The sequence below is a fragment of the Podarcis raffonei genome, chromosome 12 (genome assembly GCF_027172205.1).
Source record: "Podarcis raffonei isolate rPodRaf1 chromosome 12, rPodRaf1.pri, whole genome shotgun sequence".
Taxonomy (NCBI): Eukaryota; Metazoa; Chordata; class Lepidosauria; order Squamata; family Lacertidae; genus Podarcis; species Podarcis raffonei.
Window position 1 is genome coordinate 45,935,377 of NC_070613.1, and position 14,627 is coordinate 45,950,003.

Genomic DNA, 14,627 nt, shown 5'->3' on the forward strand with positions numbered 1-14,627 from the left:
AAGCCGCTTCTGGCGAACCAGAGCAGCGCACGGAAATGCCGTTTACCTTCCCGCCGGAGCGGTACCTATTTATCTACTTGCACTTTGACGTGCTTTCAAACTGCTAGGTCGGCAGAAGCAGGGACCGAGCAACGGGAGCTCACCCCATCGCGGGGATTCGAACCACGACCTTCTGATCGGCAAGTCCTAGGCACTGTGGTTTAACCCACAGCGCCACTTGTCTTTAATTCCTCCTGGGAGTTGAAATAGAACTCAGTTTTGTCTTTTTTTTTTTTTTTTTTGAAGAAAAGCCTTGTTGGTGGCTCACCACATTGGTCACTGTACTCCAGAGAGCTGTGCTTGGTCAGCCAGGTGGTGGAAGACAATTCGGCTTAACCTCCATCGCCACACTACAGCTCGTGGATGGGATGTCAGTGTAGGAATCAAGCCTTGTCAGAGGAATTGGCCACTCTCCAGGCACCCGGCTTGAGTTCCTTGTTGACCTCCCCGTCTGCGACTCCAGGCGAGATCAGGCGAGATCTCAATCGGCGATCCTCCTCTAACGTGAGAAGAACACACCACTCCTCCCCTGCCATCCCCAGGGAGGGGAAGGAGACAGACAGAAATGTATTTACATGCCTTTATTTCTGTCTTTCCAGCAGTACAGAGAAACGTGTCTGCACTCTCTTAACTCCAACAGCAGAGAGAGAGAGAACTCCTCCCCTGTACTTCCAGTACAGGTCAGATGACACTCTGAGCTAACATTCGGTGCTCAGTACAGTGAATAGACTGTTCCTTTGTTCCCACGGAACAGTCCCAAACATCAACATCCTGTTTGGCTTTCCAGCCATCTGGAGCTCGCTGCTGCATTGCTCCTTTTTCGTAACAGTCAGAACACATCGATTACAGATCCTCACTGGGCAGCTGTCCCGGGAAAGGGCAGCAATCTCTTTATCAGCCACTTCCTGGAGTTCTTTGGGCAAAATTTTGTTTTTCCTAAGGGAATTCAGCCGCAGCTTCTGATCATATTGACTGCTTTAATCGCAGGGGCAAGAGGCTAGTGGCGCTTGCATTGAACAGGCGATGTGAGCATGATTTTCCTAACACCTAGGGACTCGGGGGTCACACAAACCAGGAACAGTGAGCCCCTATCTGCAGTATACTTTTGAAGCAGAGCCATATCGTCTTATACAGTCCCTCCTGGGGGAAATCCCGGGAACTGTAGTTTGCTGAGGGCACTGAGAGGTCTTTGGCATACCCTCCAACATTTGTCTGATGAAAATAGGGACGTCCCGTTCCATGATGATAATGTTACTATTTATACCCCACACATCTGACTGGGTTGCCCCAGCCACTCTGGGCGGCTTCCAACATATATAAAAAAATAAAAAAACTTTAAACATTTTTAAAAAACCTTCCCTATAGAGGATTGCCTTCAGACAGCTTGGGGGATTGGATAATTCCATACCCTCCAACATTTCTCCAATGAAAATAGGGACATTTCGGGATCAAGATGGATGACCAGATGGGCGGGGTATAAATAATAAAGTTGTTGTTGTTGTTGTTGTTGTTATATCAGAAGCCCGGATGTATTCTTTAAATCAGGGACATCCCTGGAAAATAGGGACACTTGGAGGGTCTGGTGTTAGGAGATCACTATTCCACCATTCTCCCCACAGAGCTACAATTTAGAGTGGTTTTAACCCCCTTCCCAGGAAATTCTGGCAACTGTTACTCTGTGAGAGGAATTCCTCTGTTAGGATTTCTCCCTTGTCAGCCACCTGACATCACAATGACACCAGGTGGCTCCTTTTTGCTCCACAATTTGAAACCAAATATTTGTTTATACCCGTGGTTCTTAACCTTTGTCGGGGTGTGTGTCATGGACTGCTTGAGTATCTGATGAAAGCTATGAACCCTGTCCCCAGATTTCCCCCCATAAAGGTAGGTGGAAGGAAATCAAAGAAACTGTGTGTGAGAGAGAGAGAGAGAGAGAGAGAGAGAGAGAGAGAGAGAGACAGAGAGATTTACAGACCCCATTAGTCCATAGACCAGAGGTTAAGAACCTGTGCTTTTCCCCATCTCTCTTCTATCTATCTATCTATCTATCTATCTATCTATCTATCTATCATCTCTCCTATCTATCTATCTATCTATCTATCTATCTATCTATCTATCTGTATCAATCAATCAATCAATGTGGGAACATTAACATTTCTTTCCCTTTCATCTAGGGTATTCCTGGACCAGACAGTAGCATAGCAGGACCAAAAGGTTTAGAAGGGGAAAGAGGAAGAGAGGTAAAATACCATCTTTTAAGCCTCGTTTATTATTTGCCTGTGAAAAGTAGTTTCTACAGAAATATAGTATAATAAATGCCTGAGCGTTGATGTGTATGATTAGTATGGCAACCACACCACTGCCACTTCTGAACCAAGCTGTGACCTGCTCATTTCAAATGATGTTAAGGATTTATTACTTTACAGCTCTAGCAGAACTGATAAAATATGAATAACAGACATAACAATAAGCAACACGGGTTCCCACAGGTCTAAGACCAGGTTCTTTTTGCTTCTCTCCCACACCAACTTCCTTAGCTGTAGGAGAGATGTTGGGAATTCCATGTCTCCCGTGCTGCAGATGTGTGGGATTGTTACACGTCACATGTCTGAGTTTACATTCCAGCACTGATTGTTGGAGCCCTGTGAGCGGAAACTGAGATACGCTGTTCCGTTCTGTATAGCTATTGCTTTTGCAGTTCTATCTCCGAGGAAGAAAGACAGAGAAGCCATGTTTTCTTTGTTATGTTATGTTTGATTTTGTGCTCAATAAATTTGGCGTAGATGTTACACTTCAAGGCTCAGCTTCTGTTTGGACTGTGCTAGTTGTGTGCTCATGTCCTTGGATACGGGTCACAACAGGTACCACTGTATTTGCAAATAAATGCCAAGAATTTGCAGGCTAGCACCTGTAGCGCTGTCCAGGGTCCTGAAGCCCCAACTCCAGACCAGGCCCTGCACACTTCCTGATCTCATTTCTCTCGCCTGACCAAATTCCCGGTGGACCAGGAGGGCTGCAGGATAGTTACTGAAACCATTTTTGCAGAGTAATGCTTTTCTTTTTCTAAAATATGCAGGCAGCCCATAACAATGTCGCCTCATACCCAAAGCTCCCGTTTCTAATTTCTGTAAACAGACGAGTGGTTTTCACATGCAGCATGAATAACACAATGAAACGTATTTTATCCTACTTGCCAACATCTGGTAAGGTGTCATGCTATGAGTTTGAGAAGACGAATTTTCCTATGTGTACTATCTTCTTTAGGCATCTGGTTGCCATTGTGAGAACAGGATACTGACCAGATGGGCCTTTGGCCTCATCCAAAAATCCATTTATTGTGAGGACCATGCCTGTACACAAACATCAGCACTACAATAGTTAAAAATATTAAAATTCATTACATACTATGCCAACAAAACCTTCTTCCCACAAAATAGAAAAGGAGGGAAAACGAGCAACGAGTTAAACAGACGATAAGAGGTCTTTACGTTGTCGTCCATAAATCTTTCCCTGGCTTTCATGGCCTTCATCACAAAAACCGCTACCACATGGGTAATGCGTGGGTTTGCATCAACTAACAAAAATTTTACTCTATCTTCAGGACTGGTTATAGAGTTAGGTATAATTTGCAGCAATGCGTCTCTAAAGCCCGAGTAAATGGGGCAATAGAGGAGGTAATGTGTAAGATCCTCTTTAATTTTCATAAGGCAAGGACATAAACGATGTTCTACTGGGGTTTTTGTGTATCTACCGGTCAAATAAGCAGTTGGCAATGTTTGAAACTGTGCCATAGTAAAAGCTCTCCGAAGGGTGGGATCAGTGATCTCCACCAAGTAGTTGGCACAGATTTTGACTGCTTTTACTCGGGGGAACCAGTAGGAAAACCCAGAGTTTTTTATCTTAGTGGAGTCCAAAAAGGCGTCTTTTTCAAAGATCCATTCCCGAACAATGGCTCCACAATTTGAGAGTATTAAACTCAGTTTGGTTGTATCTAGATAGAATGTCTAGTAGGTTTTTATGCCAAGTGGTATTATTTTGTAATGATACAAAGGCTTGTTTAGCCAATAAGGTGTTTGGGGCATCTATGAGGTTGGTGAAAAAACGCAGGAATCTTAAGTGGGCCCTGGCAGACACAGAAGGTAATCCTACTTCCACTCTTAGGAAAGCTGCCGGAGTGCTCTGAGGGAGGCCTAGAATTCTTCTGAGATAAAATTTTTGGAAGATTTCAAGCCGTTCTAACAGCTTCTGATTCCATCCCCAGAGTTCTACTCCGTATAACATCTGGGGAATCACTTTTCCAACAAAAGTTTTTAGTGCCGGGGTCACCAGTTGCCCTCCCCTCGAATAAAAAAAGCTGAGCAGAGCACCAATTGTCCTACGTGCTAGAAGGGCTACAGTCTTGAAGTGGCCTTTGGCCTCATAGTGCAGGGGTCTTATGCTCGTAAAGATGTTGCAACTTAAATTTAAATTCAAATGTTTTGCTTTCAGGGAGAGAGGGGACCAAGGGGTCCCACGGGATTCCCCGGCTTGAAAGGAACCAGAGTAAGAACCAAAGAAAGAAGATGCTGGCATTGTTTTCCCTGTGAAAGAACTTCATGGTGGTAATACAAGGCAGACTGCAACTGTGTGAGAGTCCTATCACTGGGTTCACTCCCAGCAATAGGCAGAGAACCCTAAGCTCCCTCTTCCACAAATAGAAATCCCTTTGAGAATATTGGAATTACAGTTGCGTGAGACTTTCCCCCTTTCTCTAGATCTTTGCCACTTGATTCTGGGAAATATCTTGAGGCCGAGAAAAGAGTTCTTGTGGGTCCAGATTCATGGCAGAGTCTGGACACTGAAATCAATAGGGTGCATCTTCTGTTGGGGGGGCAGGGGGTTTCACCATTGCATTCTATTAGAAGCTAAATTCAAAAAGTGTTTGGAAGGTTCGGATGCTTCAAAATGTGGCTGCCCAGTTGTTAAATGGCGCCAGGCATGGAAAACATATTGTTGCAGACCACTCCAGTCTCCAAGCAGTGTGAGATTCCAGGGGTTTTATTTCTTCTGAATGAAGGACAGCGGAGACTGTGGTATCTATGTGGGGGCTACCTTTGAAGGTGACCTGGAAACTACAACTAATCCAGAATGCAGCAGCTAGACTGGTGACTGAGACCACATAACACCGGTCTTGAAAGACCTACATTGGCTCTCAGTACGTTTCTGAGCACAATTCAAAGTGTTGGTGCTGACCTTTAAAGCCCTAAACGGCCTCGGCCCAGTATACCTGAAGGAGCGTCTCCACCCCCATCGTTCTACCCAGACACTGAGGTCCAGCTCCAAGGGCCTTCTGGCAGTTCCCTCACTGCGAGAAGCCAAGTTAAAGGGAACCAGGCAGAGGGCCTTCTCAGTAGTGGCACCCGCCCTGTGGAACACCCTCCCACCAGATGTCAAAGAGAACAACAACTACCAGACTTTTAGAAGACATCTGAAGGCAGCCTTGTTTAGGGAAGCTTTTAATGTTTGATGCATTACTGTATTTTAATATTTTGTTGGAAGCCGCCCAGAGTGGCTGGGGAAGCCCAGCCAGATGGGTGGGATATAAATAATATTTATTATTATTATTATTATTATTATTATTATTATTATTATTATTATTGGTTTGTCACACAGCATCCTAGAGTTATGCACATCTTAAGAGTAAGCCCTTTTAAACTCAATGGTACTTACATCCAAGTGGACATAGGCTAGTTAAAGTAAGATCTAAATAGAAATGTTTAACTTATTGCAATTTTCTTGTCATAGGGACATCAAGGCCGAAGAGGCCAGCCTGGCCCCCAGGTATGTGTGCATTTTATATATATATATATATATATATATATATATATATATATATATATATATATATATTATATATATAATTATTTATAGGAGTGCTGTTTTATCATGACGGCAATATATTAGATTGTCTTACAAAGAAAACTGTCTGGCCTCAGTGTAATTGGGTCTCTAATTCAACTTATTTCTTCATGAATGGAGATTTTGAGTCTGGTCTTTTCTTGCTTTTGTTTGCTACAGGGGAGACAAGGGCCCCATGGTCCTAGCGGTTTTCCTGGACAGCAAGGATTTAAAGGTCCACAGGTCAACGTTAAAAATATTCAGGTTTATTTCTGAGGGATATTGAGAGAGTCTGTGCTGAAAACATGATTTGTTCATATTCAGTTTTCTGTTTTTGTCAAATATGTTTCTAGGGTGTGAGAGGAATCCAGGGCGTGAAGGGAATGAAAGGAAATCAAGGAAACAAAGGGTTTCCTGTATGTAAACACTTTCTTTTCTTTTGTTTTCTTAATCTCAAATCAGCTTAAATTAACTAAAATCCTATCATCCAATGTTTTTTTCGGGGGGGGGGTGCAGGGGTCCGCATACCCCTAAACGTTTTGTGAATCTTTGTACTTTTGTCCCTTTGCTGTATTTATTTCCCCCAATTTGAACTATAAAATGGTGATCTTCTTGAGTCAAAATGAGTGTACCCCTAAACATATTTTTTTTAGAAAAAAGCACTTCTATTGTCTGTCTATCTATCTATCTATCTATCTATCTATCTATCTATCATCTCTCTATCTATCTCTCTATCTCTCTATCTCTCTATCTCTCTATCTCTCTATCTCTCTATATCTCTCTATCACAATGTGAAATAAAGTCCAGAGTCAATCGGTAAAACAGATTCCATATTGACTTTGGCAAAACATCCCCTTACAACCTTAGTTTGTCCCTGAGGCACAGGGGTGCAAGCGCACAGGAGCCAAAGACCACACTCTGAGCCAAAAACCTGGGTAAAGCATAGTCACAACTTTGATGACATTTATCGTGGAGGTAGATGGGGCATTGTGGCAAATATCCAGCTATTGGGCAGCGCCACTGCTGGCTGACGTCTCCTCCCTCCAGCCCACTGGCTGGGGGTCAAAATGGACTTGCAGGACCTCTGGGAGTGACCCCCCTGCCATTGGTGTGGGCTGTTCCAGTTGACTGTCCACCCACAATCTGAGTGTGTGACAGCCAGCCTCCCTCTACCCCTACCCCAAGCAGGAACATCCATAGGGGGGCCAGCCCTCTGGATGGTAGCACATTAAAAGCAAAATGCTATGCTGAGTAATTACCCAGATGCATAGTTTTGCCCTGTTTTATCTTTTGTTTCAGGGTTACCTGGGAGTGGCAGGTCCACCAGGCATTCCTGGGAGCTGGGGAACCAGAGGCAATAAGGTATGTTTCAGAGAATCCAGCAGGTTAATTTTACAGTGGTACCTTGGTTCTCAAACGGCGAAAACCCGGAAGTAAGTTTTTTCGAACGTTGAACATCCGATGCGGCTGTCAGCTATTGTTTCCGGGGCACCTGCACCAATCAGAAGCTACGCCTTGGTTTTCAAAGATTTTGGAAGTCAAACAGAATTCCAGAATGGATTAAGTTTGGTGCTTTTGTTTTTGCTATTTATTGTGTGTTTTTGAGGTTTTTTTCAGTGCTTTGTTTTTGTGGTTGTGTGGAACTCAGTTCAGCTACTGATTGATTGATTGTGTGACTATGGAAATGGATAAAAGGCCCCCATCCAAACAAGAAACATTGTTTATTGTTTTCATTTTATGGATCAATGGTCTTGTTAGTTAGTAAAATTCATGTTAAATTGCTGTTTAAGGGGTTGTTTTTAAAAGTCTGGAAAGGATTAATCCGTTTTGCATTACTTTCTATGGGAAAACGTGCCTTGGTTTTGGAACGCTTTGGTTTTGGAACGGACTTCCGGAATGGATTAAGTTTGAGAACCTAGGTACCACTGTACTTAGTAAAAAAAAAAGCTGTCCAAATGTGAAGATTCTATTACCAGGTTAGAATTTAGACAGCCAGGGGATGGATGCGACAAGCTTTTATCATATCCATTCAATTTCTCTTCAGGAGCATCCATACTTTTAGTTATAAGATTTGTTTGCAAATTCCTTTTAAATATATTCACATGTGGGCTCCTGGGCCTGTTTTAGTTCACACATTGTCTTTTAATTCCACCAAGTAGAAATGCTCTGGAATTGATCAGAAATTATTTTCCAAATTTGTTAATTGCATGACACCCAGACAGCCAAATTCACCCCTGCACCCCGTTTGAATGAGAGGTTTCCTGTTCACTCAGATATGGAGGGGGAAAATGGCAATGGTTCTTGTTTTCACACACAGGAAATATATGATTTGCCCTACTGATCTGATTTAAACTGCATGGACATGAAATTTATCTGTGTTGCCTGTTTTGAGTTTTCTGTAGGTTGTGGCAATTTTGATCACAACTGCAGTATGTTGTTACTGTCGGAATTCAAGCGAGCAGAACACAGCTTAGTCCAAAGGAATTTGGCCACCCTCCAGGTGCCCGGCTTGAATCCTTATGACCTCCTGTCTGCGACTCCCGGCAAGATCAAAGGAGGTCTCCAATCGGCGATTCTCCTCAACGTGAAGAAGAACACACCACTCCTCCCCCAGGGAGGGGGAAAGAGACAGACAGAAATATATCTACATGTCTTTATTTCTGTCTTTCAGCAGTACAGAGAAACACGTCTGTACACTCTGATTCCAACTGCAGAGAAAGATTAAACTCCACCCATGTACTTCCAGTACAGGGTCATGTGTCACTCTGAGCTAACATCCGGCGCTCAGAGCAGTGAATAGACTGTCCCTGGTTCCCACGGTACAATCCAATAACATCCACATCCTGTTTACCATTCCAGCCACCTGGTGCTTGCTTCTGCATTGCAGCTTTTTCGTAACATCCTCCCCCAAAAGAAACAATGCGTGTTGCAGCAAGCAAAGCATGATCCAGAGAAGAAAACAAACAGTTGTTATACACATAACACTCCCCTGTTGTTTCAGTTCCACCCTTGGAACTCCCCGCCACTGGTTTCCCCAGTGTACCTCTCTGGTTGTCTGGTTTCCAAGGAATGAGTGCATCTGCATTACCTTGGCTAGCAACTCTCTGTTGTGTCTTTGTCTCTGACTTAGACACAGCTCTAACCTGTCCTCGGTTGTTTACAACAGCAACACATGCAACAGCTAAGTTAGCAAACTCTTTTGAGTACCTCTTGGGTGGTTGACCCTTTGTAACTCTCTCAGACCTACGTATGAGGTGCTGATCCTCTCTGCTCCCTGGTCCAGTCTCAGGACTCTTTGGAGAACTAGTTCCAATGGTAAACAGTGGTTCATCCTTCAGTTGTGAAGGCCTATCTATTGTGTGAGACTTCCTCTCAATGACTGTGACAACTGAGCTCTCCGAGCTATCAGTGTCATCACTTTCATTACAGCTGTAATCAGTAAAATCATCATCATCTGAATCGTCCTCAGTGGGAAATGTGTGTACTATCACTCTCTCCTGTTCAGGAGCACTCTCTAGAAATTTTGTGAGAATCACCTGACCAGATTCAGACAAAATTACTCTGTAGAGACCCTTTTCATACCCCACAAAAATGCCTCTGGCATTCTTTACTCCACCTGGAGCTTCTGTTCTCACGAGACCCAAAAACCTTGAAATGGGCAACAGAAGGTTTTCTGTGGAACAGTTTCTCAAAAGGAGAACTTCCCAACTCTTTTGAAACCTTTCTCATTTTCGTATAACAGAACGACATTAGAGACTCGGCCCAGTACTCATGTGGCAGATGTGAACTGAGCAATTGCGCTTCCATCCCCTTTTGCAATTCTTTGTTCACCCGTATACAGACACCCCTGTTCCACGCTTCCGCTGAAACAGCAATCTTGTGTCTGATCCCCTTCTTCTGCAGGAACCTTTGGAAATCCTGTAAAAGAAAAATCTGCTTCTCATCTGTGAATAGACAATCAATGTTAGCATCATGCATACTCTTAACTTTGTCACAAAACTCCTGAAACCTCTCCAAGGCTTCCTGTGGCTTTCTCAACACATAAACCCAGACATAGTTAGAGAAATGATCCACACACACAAGATAATATCTTGCATTGCCTCTAGATGGTTCTAGAGGACCAATCACATCAGCATACACCCGCTGAAATGCTCTGTTGACTCCGGTCACCTTCTTGCTCACACCTGCAAGAGAAACTAGGTTAGACACAGATGAATTACATTCCATGTAATCACTTTGTGCAAAAGTCAACAAATATAGTCCATCCTTCTCTCTGGCTGAAAGAAATAACTCTCCATCTTTGTAGATCTTGCAGCTCTCAGCATCGTAGGACAATCTCAGTCCTCTCTTTGCAATCTGCGAAACACTCAGCAGATTGAACTTCAATTCAGGAACCAAGTAAACATTGTTTATTGTTAAGTCCAGACTTTTAAGATAGACAGTCCCTTTTCCGGTCGCTTCCAGCTCCTGACCGTTGGCCTGTGTCACAGCGAAGCTTTGCTTCTTAAACGTTGAAAAGAGTCCTCTGTGTGGGGACATATGAACCGTCGCTGCAGTGTCGATAATAAACGCGTTCCCAACATCTGGCGTGGTTCCTTTCGCCATCAATGCCTTTCCAGGTCTCACCGAAGTCTTGGTATGACCTTTGCCTGAAGCTTCAGGCTTTGCTGAGCGGCCCTTTGCTCCTTTTGGCTGACGTGGCTTCTTACAGTTCCGCTGAAGATGCCCAGCCTGTCCACAATTGTAACACTGGACAACATTCAAGGCTACAGCTTTTTTTCCAGTAGCCTCATCGGTGGGGGAATTAGAACTCCGTTCCTCCCTCCCCCTGTCCTTTTCTTCCAGTGCAGGAAGTCTGTCATGTTCATTCAATACGACGGCAGTCACCCTTTCCGCGGTCAAATCCTGAGCCGGGAGGGAACCAAGCTGACTGGCAACCGTTTTGTAAGTCCGATTTAGGCTGTTGATCATCATGAAGCAAAACACTTCCTCCTGCAGACGGAAATTGCGTTCCACCATCTGCTGGCGCAGATATTTCATCTCCGTCAGGTGCGCTTGAACATCTCCATCAGGCGCAAGCCTCAGATTGGTCAGCTTCTCAAAATACAGCAACGCTGAAGAACCAGCATCCCTCTGATGTGTTCTTCGCAGCATTTCCCAAATTTCCCGTGCATATTCCAGACCCTGAATATGCACCAATTGGTCATCTGACACACACAGAATTATAGCCGTTCTGGCTTTCAGATTCTGTGACTCCCAACCTCGGGTTGGTGCTGCTGGGATGGGGTTCTCAATCACGTCAAAGACCCTCTGATTCTGCAGCAGGGCCTTCATCTTTATAGACCAAGATGAATAATTGTCATTAGTGAGGGGAGGGGGATAGGGCAAACCTCCCGCCTTCTTGGAATCCGTGCTGAATCCAAGGGTCAGTTTTCTCAAGCCAGCTTTCACTTTCACGCCAGTATACTCCAAAAGTCTCTGTTTACTGCTTCACTGGCAGGCAAACCTTTGGGCTGTTTTTTCAAAACCCTTGCACAGCTGCGCAGATACACTTTCGATTTCCCAGGCTCTTTTTAGCCATTCTTTAACTTTCTAAGTACTTGCGGTAGTTGCCTAGCAACCTGCTCAGGACGGGATTCCTTATCTCACCACAGGAATTCCTGGTATGCAAGCTTGCCCTCAGAGCTTGTTTTTTTTTCAAACGCAGCTCTTTCTTGTGAACCAGAAAATAAGCCTTTCTGCGTTCATTCTTTCTAGCCCGAAATGCAGCATACCTTTTGAGCATACACTCCTCTCGGTGTCCAGCTGTCTGTTCTGTTCAGCTTCTGGCTGCAGGCAGACGCTTTTCTTTATCTCCTTAGGTGCAGAGGATGGCAACGATTCATCGACCTCTCACCTCTCATGCAGATTCTCATAGATCAGATAACCATCGGTCTGCTACCAGATGTCGGAATTCAAGCGAGCAGAACACAGCTTAGTCCAAAGGAATTTGGCCACCCTCCAGGTGCCCGGCTTGAATCCTTATGACCTCCTGTCTGCGACTCCCAGCAAGATCAAAGGAGGTCTCCAATCGGCGATTCTCCTCAACGTGAAGAAGAACACACCACTCCTCCCCCAGGGAGGGGGAAAGAGACAGACAGAAATATATCTACATGTCTTTATTTCTGTCTTTCAGCAGTACAGAGAAACATGTCTGTACACTCTGATTCCAACTGCAGAGAAAGATTAAACTCCACCCATGTACTTCCAGTACAGGGTCATGTGTCACTCTGAGCTAACATCCGGCGCTCAGAGCAGTGAATAGACTGTCCCTGGTTCCCACGGTACAATCCAATAACATCCACATCCTGTTTACCATTCCAGCCACCTGGTGCTTGCTTCTGCATTGCAGCTTTTTCGTAACAGTTACATCATTGTTGACACTGAAATTAATCTCAATTTGCCCCAGTTCCCTGAGCAGTGTAAAACTCCCAGGTCTCTGGAGGCTTGCGGCATTTTTGTGATATATGGTTTTATTTACACGCAGTGCTTTTTTCCTTTAAAAATGTTTAGGGGTACTCTCATTTTTCTTCTCATATTGAAATACTGCCCCTCAATGAGACCAAACTTAGATTCACAAAATGTTGAGGGGTATGTGGGTGGCGCTGTGGGTTAAACCACAGAGCCTAGGACTTGCTGATCAGAAGGTCGGTGGTTCGAATCCCTGCGACAGGGTGAGCTCCCGTTGCTCGGTCCCTGTTCCTGCCAACCTAGCAGTTCAAAAGCATGTCAAAGTGCAAGTAGATAAATAGGTACCGCTCCGACGGGAAGGTAAACGGTGTTTCCATGTGCTGTTCTGGTTCGCCAGAAGCGGCTTAGTCATGCTGGCCACATGACTCGGAAGCTGTACGCCGGCTCCCTTGGCCAATAAAGCGAGATGAGCGCCGCAACCCCAGAATCGGCCATGACTGGACCTAATGGTCAGGGGTCCCTTTACCTTTACCTTTTATGCGTACCCCCAGAAAAAAGCACTGTTTACACGTATATAGAGGCCGGGCTTAAGCGGAGATGCAACTCCAAAAAATGTCTCAAATTTACCGATTAGATGTCTCGGGGAATACAACCAGTTCCCCAAAAGCTGTTAGCTTCCTAAATCTAAAACTCAGCCTCTTCTCTTTGACTTTGCTCGGCTCCGAAACCTGTGAGCCTATTCTCTTTCATACAGAGAAACGACTTGATAACATCACTTCCAGTCAGGTCAGGAGATGACTCTCATCTCCTAAAAGTGTCCTCAGTAATTTAGTTTTTGTGGCAATAGATTGTCCCTCGCTTACATAACAAAGGAGATACTTAACAGGTTAGGGCAATTTAGCAAGCAAAAGAGGTATTTTGGGAACAGCTTTGGGATTATTGCGGTGGAGGTTATCTCCAGACATGGGTTTTACAAATTTAAAGTCATGATTCTGAGAGAAAGGATTCTGAGAGGACATGTATCCCATTCGAAATCCTATAACAATATCAATTTTGTGTTCATTTAACAGGGAGAGCCTGGCGACCGCGGCATAAAAGGAGAGAAAGGTCCACCAGGACGTCGGGGAATAAGGGTTTGCATGTTATTATTTTGTTTACATTCCTGTAATTTTTATCTTGCATTTATTTATCTTGTGAACCTTCCTGAGATCTTTGGATCAACAGCAGTATAAAAATTTAATTAATTAATTGATCATTACAGTCTTGAACCTATTTTTTTTTAATAAAAAAACCCCAAAACCCCCCAGTGCAGATAAATTTATCAGAAGAAGTATTAATTGAGCTCATCTTACTATAGGGATAAATGAAAAGTATTTATGGAAAGTAGGAGGAGAAATGGATGTTGTAGTCCTCTGTTTGTTTAGATTTGTCAAAATCTTCTTCCGCTTCTGCGATTATTAATACAAAATGGAAGCAAAGAAGACCTTTGTGCCCCCCAAAGGGTAGATGGAAACGAAAATGAAACACTGATGTAATGTGACTTTGCTTTAGGGCGATGGTGGTGCAGTTGGATATGGTGAACCAGGACGTAAAGGAATAAAGGTAAGAGTGAAAAGAAATCTTTAATGAAAATCTGAGCTCTTTTTATAAATATCCTTACAGATCATTATCTGTGGAAATAAAACATGGATTATTTTAGAGGTGTGGGCACTAGATTATCTCCTTACGTGTTGCCTTCCAGTATCAAACTTGGTGGTTTGACACCTATCAGTTTGCCAGCAAACACGTACATACACAAAAATAAAGTAATGTGGGGTTAGGAAACCCGTGATCCTACAGATTTTGCCAGATTCCTATTCTCATCAGCTCCACTAAGCCGATGAGTCAGGGATGGCCAAAGGTCAGGGAGTTGTAATCTAGCAACAACTGGAGGTCGCCATGTTCCCCACTCACAGCATCGTGGTTTCTATGTAGGTGATTTTTCCACATGTACAGAAATCTATCGGTCTGTAAATTAAAAGAAAAAGGAGATTAAAATCCCTAAGATGTCCAGGCAAGAACCTGTAGGCTATATATTACATTTCAAAATTTTCATTTACCGGTAATCAACCTTAAATCAATGATTTCCCTTCTTACTTTTCTGTGGTAATACATCCCTGCATATTTTACATGAACTAAACCATTCAGTAATTCAATGTTACATCCATCAAATCTTATTTACACTGTTGAATTAATGCTACCAATGTTTTTAAATGAAGACA

At 43.7% G+C, this 14,627-nt stretch overlaps 1 protein-coding gene across 1 annotated transcript in view; it reads left to right on the plus strand.

The window, feature by feature from the left end:
* Positions 1–14,627, plus strand: part of LOC128398394 (collagen alpha-6(VI) chain-like) — a 75,006-nt gene that overhangs the window by 35,778 nt on the left and 24,601 nt on the right. The window contains exons 18-25 of the mRNA XM_053359407.1: positions 2,214–2,279; positions 4,528–4,581; positions 5,824–5,859; positions 6,097–6,159; positions 6,270–6,332; positions 7,216–7,278; positions 13,437–13,499; positions 13,918–13,968. Coding sequence (XP_053215382.1) covers positions 2,214–2,279; positions 4,528–4,581; positions 5,824–5,859; positions 6,097–6,159; positions 6,270–6,332; positions 7,216–7,278; positions 13,437–13,499; positions 13,918–13,968 — 459 coding nt within the window. The remainder of the gene's footprint in view (positions 1–2,213; positions 2,280–4,527; positions 4,582–5,823; positions 5,860–6,096; positions 6,160–6,269; positions 6,333–7,215; positions 7,279–13,436; positions 13,500–13,917; positions 13,969–14,627) is intronic.